Below are 21,323 nucleotides of genomic sequence, written 5' to 3'. Positions count from 1 at the left end.
CTGTTTGCCAGAATGGTGCAAAAATATTTTATCTCCCATTTGCATTTCTAGATAATGCTTATTTTATCATTATGGTATAATATGGAGTATTCCAGATTTATATTTGCATTCCTAAAGTCCATGTGTTTGTGTGTAATTTTCTCCCAGTGCATATATTTGTGTGTGTGTGTGTGTGTGTGTGTGTGTGTGTGTGTGTGTGTGTGTAGCCTTTTTTTGGAGTAGTTATAGGTTCACATCAGGAGAGAGTAGGGAATTCCCATATAAACCCCGTTTTATCAGCTTCTTGAGACAGACTGTCCTATTAACTATTATTAATGAACCTGCACTGACACATCATTACCAAAAGTCCAGAGTTTGCATCAGGCTCACTGTTCTTACTCATTCTGTGAACTGATATCTGTGTAATGCATCTATCCACTACTGCAGTGCTATGAAGAACAGTTTTACTGCCTTAAAAATTTCTTGTCCCACCTATTCCTCCCTCTCTCCCTTCTTCCCTATATGTGTAATTTTTATACTTGCTGAGTTTGAACGGATGATTTTAGATACAACAGTATTTAATAACATAAAATTAAAATGTAACTTTTTCAAATTCTTTCTGTAATCCTATATTCTATGTGTTTTTACTCTTTTTAAAATTATAGGAAGAGTATAGTATTTTAGAGTGGTCTTGTCGTAGAAAAGAGTTTAATTCCCTTGAGAATGGGGCCGTTAGGTGATGGTAAGTGTCCTGTGGCTGATTTTGTCAGGAGAATGAGCTGCTCATTGTGTAATCTAGCACTGCAAGTCCATCAAGGCTCAGTAAAGTATGGGGCTTACTTAAATTTTTTTTTATTGAACTTAGGATGCTGCAGCTGATTCAAAGTAGGCTTCAAGAAGAACATTCACTTCAAGATGTGATTTTTAAAAGTGCTTTTAAAAGTGCATCAACAGCACTTCCACCAAGGTGAGTGGTAGATTTTAAATATGTGGCTGCTTTCTCTGTGTACTATGAATTTGATGTAGTTTAGTGTTGGTTTAGTTTTTTGCATTTTAGAGGAAATAGAATCATTCTGCATGATACCTGTGCCTTTTACTCTTAAATTTATAGCTAATAAATTTGATTGGGGCTGCCACAATTGTATTATTTCATTTTCATTTAATTTATGTGTGTGGTATGCCTTCAAATAAATTAACACTATGTTTTAAGACCAAATTGGTTGCATTTATTATGAGGATATATGGTATAACTTTTGGTTAAGAATTTTCTTCTCTTTTATAGGTTAGAATAACTGATATTTGGAAATGTTACAAATACGAAGATGATACTTTAAAAATGTAGATTTTACGTTTCCTTGGAAAATGTCATCATTTTTTAAACTCAGACAGCATGCCCTTTTCTTACCTCCATTTTATTCCCATCCTGTCCTTCCTCCTGCATTACCAGAAATAGATGAAGAAAGCATATTTTGTTTTAATTTTCCTTCTGTCATTGGAGTTAGTCCTCTGGTTAGATTTGAAGAACCACAGAATATTAGATTTATGTAAATATAGCACATATGTAAAAATTAGGTAATTTCCATTTTTTTTAATGTATGATTTTATAACTATATAGGTCCCAGGAAACTGCTACACTAGTTTTCACATTTAGGATATTACCTAAAAATTTATGTTTAGGGACTCCCCCTATCTTTCTCATGTAGTTTTTTCACAACAAAATTGTAGGTATATTGACAATGTTTTAAGTAATTTAAAATATCTTATTTTAATAGGGAGGATGATTCATCACAGTCTCCAGATGCGTGCAGAATTCGTGGTCACCTCTATGTTAATAAAGTTGCTGGGAATTTTCATATAACTGTGGGCAAGTATGTTCTTGTTTCTTACTGAAAATGCTTTAGACAAGATTGCTCTTAGTTAAAAGTAAGTTTTTGATCAGATAATATTATAGGTAACTACTAAAGGCCTGCTAAGATATTGTGTATTTGTATCTTCAGATTGATGTTTGGCACTTCAGCTCAGGACAGACGTGAACACTAACTTAAAGCACACATAAGGCAGTCGTGTCATATTTTACAAGTTAAAGTAGATGAAGTCTGGGCAAATATTAAGACTTACTCTTTGCTAAGTTTTAGTAGTTGGTTAGGGCCAAGTAGACATTTCATTAATTTGCCTTGTTGGTGTGTTACTAGTTTCTGTTTCGCCTAGTTGTGTTTAGCCTCTTGGTAGTTCTCAACAAAAGGCAGGGCCTGGCATATTCTAGATAAGGATTTTGATGTAGTTAGAAATTAGCAGGATCTGGAATAAAGTTAATTCAGGGACAAGTGAAGGAAAAATATCCTATCATACCAATCTTTATTTGTAGCAAAGGAATTGTCAATAAAGGCTCGGTAAACTTCAAAATGAATAAATAGAGTACATCCTGTCCTCCCTTCCTCTCTTTCACATGGAAATGCTGAGCTAAAAAGTTCTTCATTGTCTAAGGCATTGTTTGGGTACCTGCCATGTGTGAAGTAGCAGGCTAGATACTAAGGGTAAAACAGTGGAAAACAGAAGAGGGACTTTTGCCTTTAATGCTGACATTCTATAAGAGAATCCAAACTTTAACAGTAAATAATAATTATTAAATATGACTATATTGATGCTGTAAAGGAGATTTATGGTTGATAAGAGATTATGTGTCAGGGTACTTGACCTAATCTACTAGTCAGCAGAGACTTTATTGGCGAAAACCTCTGAACATTATTTAAGAATACGAATTTAATATAGAGGAGGAAAAGGGCCTAAATCAGGAGAAAACGTGGCTGGAGAGTTTTTATAAAGAGATAACAGACTTTTATAAAAGTGTATTTCAGTGTTACAATGATCAGATCAGATTTTTTTTTCCTGTTGTACTCTTCCTGCAAATTTAGGATGGTTGTTTGGTCACTATTCTCAGGATGCATTCTGCCCATTCTCAGTCTTGCTGAGAACCTTGGAATTGTAGGAGTAATAAATAATAGTCGGCTCAAAGAAATACAGAAGATTTTATTTGTTATACTTTTACATACAAATAGTATCCTACTCCAAGAGGGAAACTGACAAAATATTGTATGTTATGTCCCCCTTTCTAGTTTTACTTCTTGCCCCAGGTGATAGTTTATGCTGTCAATAAGAGGCCAAATGGAGAAGCACTTGGTTTATAGCTCATCTACCTAGAGGTACCCTGTAAACCCACCACTAATGTTTTGTTCTTAGATTTGTCAAGTTCAGTATTGATCATTTTGAAAATTTCATATTAGTTCTCAAACACAGTGCCCTTCCCAACTGTGATATAAGAGTAAAAGAACACAATTTATAATAGTATTTTAATTTACAAATACTTGTATGTGCATCACTAGAAAACATAAGGAAATAGAAAAATGCTTGCCACTTACATGTAGAAGCATTAGCATACCAAAACAGATGTAATTGCCTCTCAAATACCATAAATAGAATCTCTGTTGATGAGATGAAAATCTGAAATAGTGAACAACTCTTTAATACTGTGAAGAAAACAATATCTTAATTTTATAGGAAATTTAGCATATATTGAAACTGCCACAAGTGTAGCTAAGATCTAAATTCATATGATTGTAAATAGGGTCTTCACATATGTACAGGAACATTTTTTAGAGCACTTGAAAGTAAGATGTGGAGCATTTCTCTTTTGTGAGACTGTTGATGTCTTTGCAGGATGATTTGTTTCTCTGACCCTGGTTCTCAAATACCAGTAGCAACCCCTTTTCAATAATTCTTACAGCAAAATACCTGTCCCCCACCCCTACGATTTTCAGAATATGTTTTGTACTGTAAAATCACTTGGACTAGAATTCTTATTTGATGGGATAGAAAATATAAAATGCCAGAAAAGAAATAGCTAAGTTATGAGAATATAGCTTCCCTACATAGAGCTTTTACAGATTTCAAAGGACTGCAGTTATCTGTACTGGGGTAATTTAATTGGATTTTTAGTTTTTAGTTTTTTAAAGGGAGATGCTTACTTATACTATTATTTCATAAATTTCCAAGTGTGTTTTAACAAAAAAAGAGAGAAAAGAAGGTACAATTTAAAATAGATCTCTGTTCCTCTTGGAATACATACATTTCCATGTAGTGCAAGAGACCATTGAAGTCAGACATAGTTTTGTAACTTGATTCATCAAAATAACTAGTGGGAATACTGTTGGAATAATGATGTCAGTGGGGACTGGAAAAACTTTTGACAGTAGATTTTCTTTTTAGTAGTGAGTTTGCGGTAATAATTTCTTCTGAACACAATTATAGGAGATGCTTTGCTGCATAAAATTTTAGTAAACGTCATGTTAGATGTTAACGTATTTCCCTAACCCAGCTCAAGACCAGTGGTCAGAAAAATTTTAACAATGTAAAAGAAAATATTTAGTAGAATTTCTTCATGAAAATAAGGTTGCAGTCAAAATTGTTTTCTAATTGGTTAGCCAAATAAGAAAAGCCGTGTACTAGTAAGTCAGTGAAATCATGTTTGATTGCAGAAGCTGAAGAAGTGTATTCAGAGGAAATAATATTTTTTAGGTAATTGGCCTTACATGACTGGGAGGATACAGTGGCCAATTGAAATGAAAGGCAGGGGCCTCAGAGTGTATCTTAAGCTGATGATTAGGTAAATATTAACAATACTGTTTTTGTTGGAGGACTCTATGCTCAGTTTAAAACTATTAAAGAATTATGTCTGAATAGCCTGCATGGGACCACTTAACAAAGAATATTTTTAAGGACAGTTTTAGGATTCAACCTAAAGTGGGGTCTGCTAAGATGTGTTGCAACTGATGGAGCAGAAAAAGGCTACGTGAATAAATTTTCAAGCCTTATGAAATTGTAAAAAAGTTTTTAAAGTCTTTGGTTAACCATTTATCATCAGCAGTACTTTGCAGAAAGTACTTGAATTTACTGTGTATCTTGAATGGTAATAGTGAACATTTTGTCTCATGAACTTGAATATTGTCATTTCTGTGAATTTTAGTTAACAGAGGCTGACATTTCCAACTTGACATAATACATAGCAGCTTGATGCCTTAGCAGTGGCAAGAGTTTTATTTTATTTTTTTAGCTTAATGCCAAGATGGAAATTTTTCAGAATGAGTAAATACTAGCTACTGCTTTCATTAAACACTAAAAAGCTTTGAAAATTAAGTTTTGTGCACACTCAAACACATTAATGTTTCTTAATGAATTTAACCTAAAATTAATTATAAGGCAAGACCAAACTTCTTATGGTAAAGCTATTTCTATAACAAGTAATGTTAATGATTTTGAGTGGTTTCCTTTATTTATAATGCGTTGACAGCTTTGTTGTTGAAAATTAAAATAGGAATCAAGATCTCTATTTTCATATTTGAATTTATGTTCTTATCTCAAACTGTAGTTCCAAAAAATGTTTTCTAACCTTTATGAAAGTGCAAACAAAATTTCCATGTTTCAAAATCTGTTTAACAGTGCAATTGAGAGTTATTAATCCAGAATATAACAACATGCTTAGGTCAAATACTAAGAAAAAAATCTAAATGTTCTTTTAAAAATGTTTCTTAATCAATTAATATGCACTGTTCAGATGTGCTTATGGTTGTTTTTCAAAGATGAAATATGTAAAATTTCATTGCAGATCACCATTAACAGATAAACATTTGTAGTTAACTTTGACATAGGAACACTGTTTCTAAATTTCACTAAGCAAAATGTAGTTTCCCATCAAAATACTAATACGGGAGTTCTCAATTATTACTATTTTGAATTTCATCAATAAAAGTTTGTGACAATTTGTGTCCTTTTTATGTAAGTAACTGTATAATATCTTTGATTTTCAATGTTGGCCTACAAAGCCTAAAACATTTACAGTGTAACTCTTTACAGACAGAATTTGCAACCCCCAGTTTGTTTCATTGCTTAGGTTATAAGACTTGTCTACTTCATCATAGGCCAGATATTAGTGTGCACCACGGTTGTACAGCTTAGGAAGGATTCACTTTCTGATGATGGATATTTATACGTTTAAGTGTTCTTTCTTTAATATTGTGCTCCTCTTTCCAGGGCAATTCCACATCCTCGAGGCCACGCACATTTGGCGGCACTTGTCAACCATGACTGTAAGAAATTTTGAAAGTTTTTTTAGTGTAGATATCCTTAAAGAAAAAACAAGTGGGGTCTTTAGTGCAGGTGCACGGTAGGGCTTGGAAAATAGGGTGTCAAAAGGTATTCAATGAAGAAAATATAATACTGCATTTATTGACTAATCCATTTCCCATTATCTTTATGCTCCTTCTATTTCTTTTGTTCCTAGTGTAGATGTTGTTAGCGTTAGGGAGGTTGGTATATTTATATCTCTTTAAACAGTTCAGTTAATTTTTATAGACGATGGAGAGAATATATTTGAAGTTTATTTCAATTTGTAAATCTAAACATGGACATATCCACACATACAAAATTTTTGGTGTAATAATTGTTATGAGACTTATTTCTACATCTGTAGAGCAAAGAGTAAGAAATTATTAAAAATCATTTTGGTCAGAGCAATGCTATTTATTAAAAATATATGTGATCAGCTTCATTATTTGGTTATAGAAACATCATTGCAGTTGTACTAACAAGACCTATGTCTAGATGAAGTTTGGGATCAGGAAACATGTATTTTAAGGCTGTCTGATTAAATGTAATATTTCTTAACAGTTAATTTGTATGCAATTATAAAGTTTGAGACACAGCATTTTATGAGAATTTACTTATTCTCAGGGCCAAGGACTTAGCTCAGTGGTTCCACCACCTGCCTCGCAAGTGCAAGGTCCTGAGTTCAATCTCTAGTACCAAAAAAAAAAAAAAAAAAAAAAATTTACTTATTCTCAAACATTCCTTATTAATATGCATCTTTTTACCACATTGAGTTACTGTATTATACCTGCAGAATATAGATTTGAGAATAGATAATATGTAGTTTTAAATAATATAATTTTTGTACTTAGTTGGTTTTCTTTTTTCTTTTTAGCTTACAACTTTTCTCACAGAATAGATCATTTGTCTTTTGGAGAGCTTGTTCCAGGAATTATTAATCCTTTAGATGGAACTGAAAAAATTGCTATGGATCGTAAGTATTCAGTAATTACTCTAGGATGTACATGCTGGAAATTCTAAACCTTATTATTAGTATATTTTAAATAATCTTCCTAACCTTGTAAAGGTGATCTATAAGTGATTGATGAATTAAATATGGTGAATGAAATTTGAATGTTAAAAAACAAGTTATAGAATAGAATAAAAAAGAATTAAAGATAGGCAAGAGAAATAGAATTTAAGTAAATATTCTAAATGTATGAAAGGTTGATGTGTTAATAGGGCATAACTGCATTTGCTTTTATTCACTAAAGAATTAAAAGAAAGTATTAATATTGTGGAAAAACTTATTCTGTTTAGGTTCCAATTTCTAAAATGCATATAACACTGTTTTAGAAACCTCTTTGGAGAATTTTACAAGCATAAGAAACCTAGAGTTACTCCAAAGTAGCTTAGTTATTATTAATACAGTTATATAGCATTTTTTGTGTTTTTTTAACCTACTTCAATTAAAGAGTTAAATCCTTTCATATATGAAAGGATTATTTTGTACATTTTGTTTCAAGTAATCTTTCTCATGTTTTCTAAAGATTTTTGATTGCCATCAATCTCCTTAAATAGTCAGTGTGTGGCTTACCCTATCTCATGGGCTATCAAGGATATCTAAAGCTTCCAAAGTTCCCAGGAACTCTTAACTTCTATAGGGCTATGAGTGTAATTTTCATTAAGTGGATGTATTATTGTCAGGATTATTATTCTCTTTTTTAGCGTAGTATTAGATACATTAAAGATATTTGACTTCAAATACTGGTTCACATTCATGAGTATTTTGAATTAGCATGAGAATGTTTCACTTAAGGAAAATTTATGTAGTAAATTTGGAAATGTGTGATTAAAAACATCTTGTGAATTATAAACTTTATTCAGTATAATCTTGTCTGAAATCTTAAGTATATGTTTATTCTATGTTGACTGCCGTACAGGCTAAAGGATGCTCATTTGAAAACATACTGGTCAGTTTTACTTGAAAATACTAGTATGAACTATAAATTTTTATAGACACATTCTTCTAACTATAAACAGGTTAATTTTCAAAAGGTTGTTGTTAAATCCACCTGATGCTGAATTCAGAGAGACCAAGAGTTATATTATGAAATTACCCCTGGCAATTGTAAGTGGGTTACTCAGAAGTTTAAAGCAGATGTTCTCTTTTTCCTCCTGTATGTTCTGTTGCACCTCTTCCTGGAAAACAAAATGAAAAACATAGTTACAAATCTGAGGCATCAAGTGATCACCCTCTGCTTGATGTTCTGCAGAAGTATTCTAGTGCCCTACATGTCCTTAATGCTGTGTAGATTGGAAGGTCTGCAACCTTTGGAACAGTCTGTGACTTGAAACTAAAATTCAGCATTTTTATCTTTCTTGCCTTGTAAGCTCTTCAACAGAATTTTCCTGATTTAAGTTAAACAAATCTTGAGCCATCCTCTGACCACAGCTTAAGAGATTTTCATTTTTCCCTTCGTATTTCTTTGATCTTCACTGGTCATTTTTTATTACTTCCGCAGTTTGCTCTATGTGCACAGTACTGTGATTCTCCTTGACCTCCACACTCTCCTCGTCTAATTATTACACCCATATGAACAACTTTGGTTAATGCAATGCGGTGCCATTCTCAGTTGTATCTTTTTTCATAAATTATGCTTGAGCCTTTTTTCCCTAATATTTTCAGCTCTGTTTATGACTTGATAAAACTGATTTGTAAAACACCTAAAACTAAGCACAGATTAAGTAGTTCAACTCACTTCAAGAACAACTTAAAGACCTTCCTCAATTTATAAGGTGACCCAACTCTAAGTAAAAGTAATCTGTGATGCTAAAAGGCAGGTCAGTGGTTGGAGTAGTACCATAGGGAGAGGGGTTTGATTGCCAAGGGCATGAAGAAACTTACCAAGGTTTTGAAAATCTTTTTAATTTTGCTCTGGTGGTGGTAAAATGGGTGGAGGCATTTGTCATTTTTAAAATCAAACATTAAAATTGGTGCATTATATTACATACAAAGTTGATTATTTTTAAAGGTTCATATGTCCAAAAACTATTTTAAGAACACCTTGTATGTATTAGTTTCTGTTGGAGCCATCAAGGACCCGGTTGGTAATTCATATAGACATAGTCCTTGCTTTTCATAGAGTACATTTTAATGAGGAATGAGATAGTCTGTTGACATGAAGGTAGTGGTAAGTGTTAGGACAGGTGGCTGAGAAGAAGATGTAGGAGATCACTTGTGATAGGAGAAAGGAAGTAGAAAGTCTGTGGTACTTGAAAAAGATTATTTGAGTGAAGTAAGCCAGGTCTCTTGAGAGTATTGTAGGCAGCTTTATTATTAATTATTAAGAAGAAGAAAAATCTGTATTTGCTACCACAGTTGGATAGCCTGTCACATGACCAGCCAGCAGGGACAAGACCCATGTTGTGGAGGTGGATGTGTATGTATTCTGCAGAAAGTCCAGCTGGGGAGAATCAGTGCAGGCTGTCTGGCCGAGTGGCTTAGGCATACATGATCACTTTCCCATGCTTGCCAGTTGAATTATCTCTTCTCCCAGTGAGGGGGAAATGCAGAGGAGAGCCAGAGAGATTTCTTTCTTTTTGAAGGGGTCCAAGTTTTCATTCTCAGTAGAAAATACAGGAAGATTTTTTTTCTTTAAATGGAAGACCTTGGTCTCTCTATGAAACTGCCTCAATCACTCAGTAACTTTGGGCATCTTTCTTACCATTCCTGTACTGTTTGCTTATTTCTTTGAAAAGGATAATAATAAGATCTTCTCCATAGGATTGCTGTAGGGGCAGGAAATGTAGTTTAGTGGCACAGCACCTGCCTGGCAGGCAAGAGTCCTGAGTTTGATCCTTGGTACCAAAAAAAGATTATATAAATAAATGGCTTAAAACAGTGAATGGTATGCCGTAAATGGTTGTTAATTGTTTGATTCAACAGATTTCAGAACATTTACTATGTGCCAGGCACTGTTCTAGAGGCCTGACATTAAAAATGATGTTCCCACACTAAATTAGAACTTATGTATATTCTAATGAGAGTACAAGTAAATATGATACCTGCATCAGGTACTGTTGGAGCTCACTGAGCTCTTAGCAGTTAGAAAACCTAGCAGTCTAGAGGTCTCAGGCTCAAGCTCACAAGCCAGAATCAAGTACTGCTGCAGTAATGCTGCATAGCAAATCCTAAGGCTTAATAAAAACACCTTTATTCTTCTCTTTTGGGGGTAGCTGCAGGAGTGTGTGACTTACATTCTCTTGCCAGAGTGACTATGTGAGACATCTTTGCTTGTAGCAGATGGTAGTGTGAGAGCACTCTGTGCAGATGCACCTGACGTGGAGGACCCCAAAGCAAGACACTAGAGGAGCCTGAAATTAATGAGCAGAGAAGCGATCTCTGCTCATGGTGAGGCACAGCAGTGAAGAGGCAAGGAGAATTGTGAGCAGATGGCACAGCTTACTGCAGCTTTCATTCTTGGTCAGAATGATTCTTTTCTGCACATACAGTACATTTCACCCCTGAAGTAATTCTTCAGCCATGGCACAAGACTTGATCTGTATCAGATCTGAATGACATTTCTCTTAATCTGGAGACCTGCAAACTAGACGGTTTCTCTGCCCCCCCAACCCCGTTACACTATAGGAGCATATACTGTGTAAATATACTAAGTTTTCTCTGAAAACAGGAAAGAAGGAATGGTGTATAGTCAGCGTCACAGTGATTTTGAAACTCCACCTGGACAGATGTGACATTGCCTATTGGGCATGGGAATGTACCTCGCTTATGTCCTGTCTGCTCCTGGGTAGAGCTCTCTTTTACCCCCGTCCCCCACTACAGGTCCTCTCTGTGGAACATAGCTTTATCCTCTGAAAAGTAGGCCTGCTTTCCTGTACTCTGTTGGCCATATCTGACTGAGCCACTGGAGAGTATACCTTTCTAAGAACTAAACTCTTATTCCGCATCCAGTTTTTAGAAAAGTTGGAGGCTCATGTGCTTTTAAATTTCCAACTTAAACTCAGTTTATTAATGTGTGGTCAGAAGCTTTGTTGGATCTTAAATGTATTTTCATCTAGCTCCACGTTCCAGAAATCAAGGAATTTTTACAAGATGTGCCTCATCCTTGGCTTGAGTCTGGCTAGGGTCTCTGGCCCCGCTGGGCTTCCTTCTTGCGTTATCTCACTGGTCTGTGCCAGTGGAGAAGGGAGGTGGATTCCGCTGTCCGTAAGCCTTGGCAAATACAGAGGGAGGAAATGTGAACAGATAGTAATACAATAATACAGTCTTTCATAGCCCTCAGTTGTTTCAGACATATTTTGTTTAGTTTTTGTTTTATTTGTCATTACATTAAATTTTATAAAATTTATAATCCGGTTCCTGATTTGTGGATTTTAATTTTAATTGTGCTGTTAATTTTGCAAAGAGATAACTACCTGCCCGTGTAGGTGGGCCGTCCTCTGTCCAGTTTGTCACAGACGCCATCACATCTGCATGCTTGTTGAGAAAATTAGAAATTGTGGTTAATTGACTTACCTAGCATTGGGAAACTAGTTCTTTGGAAAACTGTAATTAAGCTTACTAAGTTTGTGCTTATTTTATAAAAGGATCTGCTACAGGGTTCCAGTAGTATATAGAATTTTCTTAGGCAGTAATCTCATCTGGTCTGTATTGGAATGGCTGGGGTCTGTGGAAATTCATCCTTGTGATTAGTAGATTTGGTCGGGGAAGAGGCAGGCATAGATTTCCTGGTGAAAAGAGGCTTTCTGGGTGGCTCCTTAAACATTTTTAAAACTCTGTAATAAATAATTTGAAATTGTTGTATTTACATACACTTTCAGCGATGAGTGCCATGTTGTGTGAAGTAGATGTTTTCAGTTTAAATGTAATGATGTCCATTGCTTTAAACTTACAGACTCATCTAATTCGAATGGCTTTAGAATATAGACTTAGAGAATGAATAAATTTTACATTATGTGATCTGTTATTTGCTAAAATTAATTGGTAATATGTTGCTATTTGTACCTTGTATTAAACCTAGAGCAGCCTCAGTACTATAAAATTAATGTTGACTTTTCATGCTTTAGGTATATTTTTGTTGATAGATTTTTCAGTTCTCTGCTATTTTTACCATAACAGTTCATTTAAATTTCCTTCATGCTAACTTCATCTGTGTGATTGAAATAAAACTACAGTATATATTTTAAAATGAGCCTTTTGGGGCTGGGGATTTAGCTCAGTGGTTCGGTGGCCTGCCTTGCAAGCGCAAGGACCCAAGTTCAATCCCCGGTACCAAAAAAAAAAAAAAAAAAACTTTTGATTGCATGGTAATCATTGCGTTGTTTAGTTATCTTTCTGCTCTAGTATCAGTTCCTTATTCAAAGTTGGCTACTTCAGTTTTGGTTCATTAGTATAGCTTAAGATAGTAGAAGCTGGAAATTGTGGTTATACTGTGGTAATTGTAAACAACTTTTATTAGTCTCGGTACCACAGAGAAATGCTACCTTAATTTTCCATGTTTCATGTGTGGGTGATAATGGATTATATGGGCTAGCTAAATCACTAGTTCATCTCTTTTACATCTTATGTGTGTGCCTCTGTATTTGTGTGTGTTGACTATGAACTTGGTTTACCAGGTATAAATGTATTACTTTCATTGGCTCTTTCTTCTGAATTGTTTTTATTTCAGTTGGGAAATTAAGTTAAATGTAATAATGGATTTTAAGTTAAATGTATTTAATCAAAAGATGTATTTGGTAGTAGTTTTGTTGCTACTAGATTGATGAAAAAATACATTTTGTTTTTGTTTTAGACAACCAAATGTTCCAATATTTTATTACAGTTGTGCCAACAAAATTACATACATATAAAATTTCAGCAGACACACATCAGTTTTCTGTGACAGAAAGGGTAAGTTGAAAGTAATTGGTAAAAGAATTTTTCGTGTTTTTGTTAGCATTTTACAGTCTTCTGGGTACAAGATAAAATTGGGATTTTAATTGGTGCCTTTCTCCATTTTAAAATTTGTGAAAGTTTTGAAATGAATTAACATTTTTATTTTAAACCAAGATAATCAGAAATGGATATTTGTGTTTCTGGAGCAAGAAAAGCAGTATTTTTTTAATTCAAGTGTTTTTATTAAATTAAAACAATGTGTTAATTTTGCATTGTATTTTCTCATGTACTGGTCTAGGTGTTCTTAATCTACCAACAAATTTTCTGATTTGTGTTACTTTTTAATAAATGCTCCTAACCAGGTGCTTGTAGATGGCCAGCAGGTTCAGAGAGCGCTGTCCTCCTGCACAGTGCTTTGTGTTCACCTCACAAGTGTTCAGAACCCTCAGGATCAGAGTTGCTGTGTGAATAAATACTGACAGTGAGGGGCAGGGTTTTGTGTAACAGATTAATCTGCTCTGGGGTCATATTTTCTTATTTTTGTCTTTAAGCATGGTAAATATTCAAATATTGGTATCCAGAGAATTTCAAGCAGAACTAAAGTGCCTTTTAAAATTTGCTTTCTTCTATATATAGTTTTCTTTTGATGTTCTTTTGTAACTTGCTATGACGAGATCTTCAGTAGTTATAGAATATTCCCTATTCTTCTGAAGTTAGGTATTACTTTTAAGGTCTTTTCAAATGGTTAAGGGAGAAAAAAATAAGTATATGTAACTATATGTATTGGTACATGTATGTGCGTACACATACATACTTTTTAAAAAGCTAGATAAGTATATACAAGAACATACTGTGTGAACATTGTGTAGGGAGATAGAAACACCTGGAAGACAGTGTGCACAGTTGACAAGTCTGGGGAGAACAGTACACACACTGCTGTGGGAATGCTGAATGTCATAGTCTCTGTGGAAGGAGGTTTGGCATTATCCCCAACATGACCTGTGCCTTCACCCTCTGAATCCACAGTCCCTCTTTTCCAGAAGTCCTTTCCCATGTTATAATGGGAAGAGTACAAAAGTGTTGGTATTTATAGAAGACTAGAAATAGCCCATGTTCTGGAAAGTAGAACACACCAAGAATGAGGAAACTTTGTGTATCCTGATCTGAAATTATTTCCACAATATATTTTAAAATAACAAAATTTAAAAGAAAAAAATGTATTAGAATCCCAGAGCACTTGGCCTTTGAAAGAGTGTGTTTTTGTTGATAGAATGACTGAGATCCTAGTGTTTCACTTAAAAAGAAGTGGCATGTTGAGTTGGTAATTTACAGACTAAGGAGCAAGGAGAGAGAGTGCTGACCTTCACTGACCCAGGACCCCAAAGTAAATCATCACTAGCCTTTGTTCTGTAGATAGCCCATTGCTAAAGCAGCTTCTCACCCCACTGCCCTTCTTTAGGAGCGAATCATCAACCATGCTGCAGGCAGCCATGGAGTCTCGGGAATATTTATGAAATACGACCTCAGTTCTCTGATGGTGACAGTTACTGAGGAACATATGCCATTCTGGCAGTTTTTCGTAAGACTATGTGGTATTGTCGGAGGAATCTTCTCAACAACAGGTTAACATTTATTTTTTTATCTATTTTCTTTTTAATTAATTTTATTGGTACATTTAAGGTACACAATATAATGACATTCATCATTGGAAATTTGCACCTTTACATAATACATCTTGGTTATTTTTCCCCATTCCCTGGCCCTCCCTCCAACCCCTTCACCCTTCCCTATCTGCAGAGATTTTGTTTCCATTTTTTTTCTCATATTAATTCCTCTCTAAAAGTGTTCATTACACGAGATGTTTCTACTTATTAGTGGCAAAAATATACATATATAACTGATTGTACAATATTCAGTGATTAAAGGGAGATTATTTGGTGAGCTATAAATATTTTGAGTATGAACAGCAGAAAAAGCTTGGATTGAGTCAGGGTCTGCCATTTACTTGGTTGGTAGCCTTGGATAAGTCACCTCCTTTTACTGGAATTATTTCTCAAGTGTGAAAATTGGACTGACTTGTAAGTGTGTTGTAGAGCTAAGTGAGAAAATGCTGAAAGATGTAAATTTCCTTTTAAGGTGGTTTTAGCTGTGGACTGTGTAAAACTGTGCAGTATGTGAAACCAGATTTTTCAGTGCTCTTGAGTTTTTGGCCAAGATTTTGGAATTCTGTCAAAGATCATTTGCAGCACTGTAGTCAAGAAAATTTGAGTTGAGTACAAAAAAACAAACAAAAAACCCCAAAAAACCACTATTCTAAATTTCTAAGAATTTTCCACACACTTGTAAGTTAGTACAAATTTTACTTTTTCATGTTCAGTTCCTGTTTAGAAGAGTTTTGTCCTTTATATACATTTTTAGAATTTTTTTCATTGAGTTTATTGGTACTTTTTAGGTAGACAATAAAAGTTATATTCATGATTGAGATCTTGTACCTTTACATGACAGATCTTGGTTCTCCTTTTTTCCCTGTACTCCTGCCCTCCCTTCACCTGCTCCACCCTTCCCTATTTACAAAGAAGGTTTAGAATTTTTTGAAACAAATAATTTTTCTTATACAATTGTTACTGTTTCATTTAAATTCACTTAAATATATGTTGTTAATATTTATTTTCAAAATGATACAGGAAGGCCTTGAAAAAACTGTGTCAAGATTATTAATTATGTGACCTTATGTTTTTGAAAAGAAAAAAAATTCATTTTTTTAGCTGTTTGGATTATTGGACGTTTATAATACAAACTACTTTGCTTTCTTCTTTAGTCCTTTATAGTTATTTTTTATTCTTATATAGAAATGTCAAAAATAATTAAAAGCACAAATTTATTGTTTATTACAGGCATGTTACATGGAATTGGAAAATTTATAGTAGAAATAATTTGCTGTCGTTTCAGACTTGGAGCCTATAAACCTGTACATTCTGTAAGTGATATTGTATACATGGTGATGATCTCTAAATAACAGTATCATTAAGTCTAAATAGTTGCTTTTGGTGCCTGGAAAAAAATTTCCCTGAATATAACTGTGTTTAAAGGAAATTGTGTAAAGAATAAAACTAAGACTTTGTTTTTTTCCTCCTCTAGGTCCCCTTTGAAGATGGGCACACAGACAACCACTTACCTCTTTTAGAAAATAATACACATTAGTACCTCCTGTGTGGAGAGAAACTTTTTGCCTGAGACACAAAACCTTTTTTAATAATAAAATATTGTGCAATATATTCAAAGAAAAATATGAATGAGAAACTGAATAACACACTTATTTAAAAAAAAAGAAAAAAGGAAAAAAAAAAAACCCAAACTAAAATCCTGTAAATGTGTCTGTTACAAATGCCCTAGAAGAAATTATGGAGCTAATAATGGAGAGATAAGCCTGTCTGGAGTGTTGTTCAAAGACAACGCCTGCCACTTCCCCAGCAAATGGACTGTCAGAGTCAGACCTTCCTGCTTGGTAACAGAAAGCTCAAGGAAGGAGTGGAGACCACATCTACAGAAAAAGAGCATTGATAAGTGCAAATGTTTGCATCCTTTTGTTTTTAAAAGACATGATGTAAGAATAAAATATGTAAAACATATGGTAAACTAGTCTAGACTTTAAAAACCTGTGATCAGGTCCCATTGTTAATAAAGGAAAACAGGGACTAGTCCCTGTGTTCTAGCCATATTGATGTTAAGCCATATTGACAAGACCATTTATCCAGTACTTGATCTTAGGAAGGGAAATGCTTTTCCTTAAACTCAGGTTACTGGCTTTCTAACTGTTCAAGGTAGGCTCTTCTGGGGTGGTGTGTAAGTGTTATGTGTGTGAGAGTAGTACTTACAGATTGTGTAGTGAAGACTGGATAGAAGAAAGCACATTTCTAAAGCAAGCTGAGTGTCCTCATCTGTCATGTTACTGATACTCTTTGAGGATCATGGGATGAGTAATGAAAAGACCCCCTTTGAGGGAAAGAAATCAGTGTGTGAAATATTAAGAGGAAAAGTAGAATATTTTATACACGTGATGAGTGGGAACAGGGTAACTTTACATGAAATAAAAGTATGAGCCAAATTTTAAATATAAAATAATGTCATCTGAGAAGTGCCATATTACAGTGTCTGTTAAGCTATAAAGCTGAATTATGAAAGTTGCATTCAGGATGTTCTGAATGTGACTGGTGAATTATATTGTGTTGTTTTAATTTTAATAGTGTTTAAGGATTGTGTTTAAATTTCCATAATATAAAAGATTAAAATAATTAGCGGAAACTGCCATTACAAACTGTACTTGGAATACATTTGCCAAAATCAGTTTTCATTTTGTAATATTTAATGATAGTAGAATAATTATCAAGCAATCCCCAAAGTTTAAGTCATTTAGGGAAGTGAAACAAAAATCCAGATTAGACTAAAAGATTTTAGTCTTTAACAAACAAGACCAAACAACTAGATTTAAAATGGCAGTTTTAGAATCAAGTCTGATGATACACACCTGTAATCCCAGCACCATAGGAGGCTGAGGCAGGAGGATCACCATGAGTTTAAACTCATCCTGTACAACTTGATGAGACCTCATATCAAAAAGAAAAAGGTTTGAGCCTCGGTTTTAGTCCTCATTACTGGGAGAAAAAAATCACAATTTAAATGGAAAATTTCTATATAAAAAAATGTTAAAAAAGAAGAGTGCTGGTGGGAAATCAGGACAAAGCTGCTTTGCAGTGAAATTTATGTAGAATAGTGTTTTGCATAAAATAGAAGCATCTTTGTTTAAAATGTCCATTCTCACTGAGGATCGTGTGTTAACTGATTGATCAAGGTGGCATAACATGCCTCAAAGAAGTTATTAATTCAGGAAGCTCAAGGTTCTGAGTCTTCTCTAGGTTTTTTTCTTCAGATATTATTTCCAACAAAGTTGGGATAGAAACTAATAGAATCATCTCTCAAAGGGAGTTTTAATTAAAAAGTATTAGTATTTTAGCTACTTTAGACTGGATGGTGGGTCTTTTAAATTCAGAAGTTCAATTGTTACAGGTTTTTTTAATGGAAGAAAAATAACAATTTAAGAGTACTTTTGGGATTATAACAGTTAAGTATTATTAAAAATAATTTAAAATTATATTGACACATGGTTTTTAATTATTTCCATGTTTTCTAAACGCCATATTAAAATTTTAATGAAATTTATCCCATTAAAGTTGACTTTAAAGGAATTCTCTTAAAGGTAAATCCCACTTTGCCATTGATTTCCATTTCAAATGCTAAGAACACTTCTATCTGAAAACCTTCTAAAGTGTATAAGGTCATAGAGTTTTGGTATTGAAAGAATTAAAATTCTTCCCAGCTCGGTGCATGATGTAATATAACCACATACTATATTTTGTTAGGAACTTTTGGCTGCCAAAGTGTTACTTTTGCATTGTTGACAGCATTTTACTTACCTACCTGTTGTGCAGTGTTTTCCTGTGCCTGAGGGTCTTTCTAGCTAGATGCACTGTCTCAGTTTTGAGTACAAGTGTCCTTTTCATTAGGGTATTTATAACGTTTATATGTCTATGTTTCAGCCTATTTAAAAGCCTTTATATTTTAAAACCTTAAATTATTTGCAGTGTATTTTTAAACTGTGTTTACATGCATTGGCTTATAAAGAAGATTATAATATTTGAGGGGAATAATTCACGGCTACAGTTTTTTGTCTCCTTCAGACTACCTCTTTGGAAAAGTTTAGCTCAGTATTAGAATTACAAAATTGTTTCTAATTCTCAGTTTAGGTAATGTATACTTTTTTCAGTTGTTTCATAAAAAGTTTGTATTTTTATATTTAGTATCCAAACATTTCTTATCTTTAACACAATCTTTGCAATTTGTAAAGCAATTAAGAGCTAATATCTTAGTAGAATAAGTAGAGGTATACAACGTATTTTATCCTTTTTAGGTTATGGGTTAGTAATTCAAGTACCAAAAAGTAAATTTATATGCAACTCTTCCACTTCAAAATTCAGAATTTACACTTTAGACCAACATAATGTATTTTTGATGATTTTTGAATAAATTACTTAAAAGTGAGAGGATATTTAAAATCAGCACTGCTTATAAATTAGTACTTTTCCTTATGTTTTGAGCTCTAGCAAACGTTCAGCCAGCCAAAGTGAGCTAACCATTGTGACATCCTCAGAACAAACCTGGCTGCAGACCATTTGTTTACCCCTACAGTATGATGCTCAGGTACTCAGGTACTCGCTTTCTGTGATTTAGGGTCAAAATATAGTTTTTCCTTTTTTATGAAATATTTCTTGAGTGACAAAAATTACCTTGCGTTATTTTAACAGTAGAAAACAGACTGCTTTGGATTCTTGTATTTACGTTATTTATTTATTTATTTTTGTAGCTTTTCAAGGAGGGAAATGAACACATAAAACATTTATCATCTCAATCAGAAACATTTGAACTTTAAATAAAATGAGAAATTATAAAATGTTTCTTTGTTCTTTTAATCCTGATAGAAAATTATGTTCATTGTTCCTCCAAAGATGCCTCAGTTCCTCTTAAACTTTTTTCTCAGAGGAAAACTGCATGAATCTTTAAATATCACTTGATTACTTTTGCTTTTCCTCCAGATAAGGCTAAATTGCTCTGTGGGATTGGGTTTGTTTTATACTTTTCATGTTAAAGATGGAAGATGAAAATTGAGTATCTATAAACCTGTAAGCAATTGAATACGAAGACTGCAGTTAGTTAAACATCTAAATGGTTTTGTTTTAGAAAATTCCTAATATTGGATGTTTAAAACAAAAAGAAGCTAAAATGCTTTCAAATATTGTAGCTCATTTATGTAATCTTATGTAATAATTTGAAGGTAAACCTACTAAGAAATGAGAAGACATAGGGAAAAATATACACTAATGAAAGAAAGCTTTTCAGTATAAAGCTTGTTAGTCCTTCAGCAACAGTTCATGTAAGTGTGATAAACTGTAAATTCTTTTTTAAAAAAATGGTTTATTGGTACATTTTAGGTGTACAAGACAGTTTCATTCATCATTGGGATCTTGTTCCTTTACATGACGTATCTTTGTTCTTATTTTTTTCCCCATTCATATTCATCCCCCACTTCCCTGTTTACAAAGACTTTGTTTCCATGTTTTTCCTTTTCTCTTATTTTTTCTTTCCCTTCTTAACCTTTCCCCTTACTCTCCCACTTCCCCTAATCCTTTGGAACTTTTCTTCCTGTTACACCATATCAATTACACATTTTGATCCTTATTTACACTTTTAGTTTTTTACACCAGAGAAACTATTCAGTATTTACACGTGTGTCCTATTTATTTCATGTAAGGGCATTGCCTTAATTTGCATCCACTTAGCTATAAATGACTCTCGCTTCTTGTTCTTTTGGGCTGAGTAGTACTCCAATTTATTTATTTTTCAAATGTATCTTTATTCAGTCTCCAGTTGATGGGCATTTGAGCTGTTTCCAAGTTTTAGCTATTACAAACTGCTGCTATAAACATGGGTGCATATATATCATTGTGGTATGATCCTTTTAATTCTTTTGGGAACATACCCAGCAGAGGAATAGCTCAGTCAAATTGGACTTCTAATCCTACTTGTTTGAGGTATCTCCATATTGATTTCCACAGTGATTGCACCATTCTGCACTCCTACCAGCAAAGCCCTTTGTTATTGGTTGATTTCTTGATAGCAGCCTTTCTTTCTGGGGTGAGGTGGATTCTCAGTGTTCACATATGCACCTCTCGAATGACCAATGATATTGAACTTTTTCTTGCGTTTGTTTGCTTTTACTTCTTTAAGACTGTTCATTTCAGATGCCCTTTTTTTTTTTTTTTTTTTTTTTTTTTTTTTGAGACAGGGTCTCACTATGTAGTTGAAACTGACCTGGAACTCAATATGTAGTCCAGGCCGATCTCGAACTCAGCAATCCTCCTGCCTCATCCTCTCCAGTGCTGGGATTACAGGTGTGGCCACCAAGCCCAGCCCCATGTCTGTTTTTTAATTGGATCTTTATATTGGGGGGGGTCTGGTTAAGCCCAGCCAGATGTCTGTTTTTTAATTGGATCTTTATATTGGGGGGGGTCTGGTTTTTTTTTTAGTTCTTTACATATTCTAGATAGTAGACTTTTGTCTGAGGGACAGCTCAGCTTTGCGTGAGGATAATTTTCCCCCCACATTTTAGGTTGTCTCTTAGCTTTGTTAGTGGTTTCTCTGCAGTGCAGAAGCTTTTTAAAAATGAGATCCCAGTTATTGATTCTTTGTGCTAGTT

General features: G+C 33.9%; 1 protein-coding gene across 5 annotated transcripts in view; it reads left to right on the top strand.

Annotated features, from left to right (window-relative positions):
- Ergic2 (ERGIC and golgi 2) overlaps nt 1-18,091 on the top strand; it is a 37,138-nt gene extending 19,047 nt beyond the window's left edge. For all 5 annotated transcript variants that reach the window (XM_010628975.3, XM_010628976.3, XM_010628977.3 and 2 more), the window contains 8 exons: nt 845-946; nt 1,752-1,847; nt 6,064-6,119; nt 7,013-7,111; nt 12,933-13,030; nt 14,475-14,637; nt 15,910-15,992; nt 16,154-18,091. In XM_010628975.3, coding sequence (XP_010627277.1) covers nt 845-946; nt 1,752-1,847; nt 6,064-6,119; nt 7,013-7,111; nt 12,933-13,030; nt 14,475-14,637; nt 15,910-15,992; nt 16,154-16,216 — 760 coding nt within the window. In that variant the 3' untranslated portion in view covers nt 16,217-18,091. The remainder of the gene's footprint in view (nt 1-844; nt 947-1,751; nt 1,848-6,063; nt 6,120-7,012; nt 7,112-12,932; nt 13,031-14,474; nt 14,638-15,909; nt 15,993-16,153) is intronic.
- The last annotated feature ends 3,232 nt before the right edge of the window (nt 18,092-21,323 follow it).

The sequence above is a fragment of the Fukomys damarensis genome, unplaced genomic scaffold, assembly GCF_012274545.1.
Source record: "Fukomys damarensis isolate Sample0158 unplaced genomic scaffold, DMR_v1.0_HiC HiC_scaffold_15, whole genome shotgun sequence".
NCBI classification, from domain to species: Eukaryota; Metazoa; Chordata; class Mammalia; order Rodentia; family Bathyergidae; genus Fukomys; species Fukomys damarensis.
This window is presented reverse-complemented; position numbering and strand designations above follow the sequence as displayed.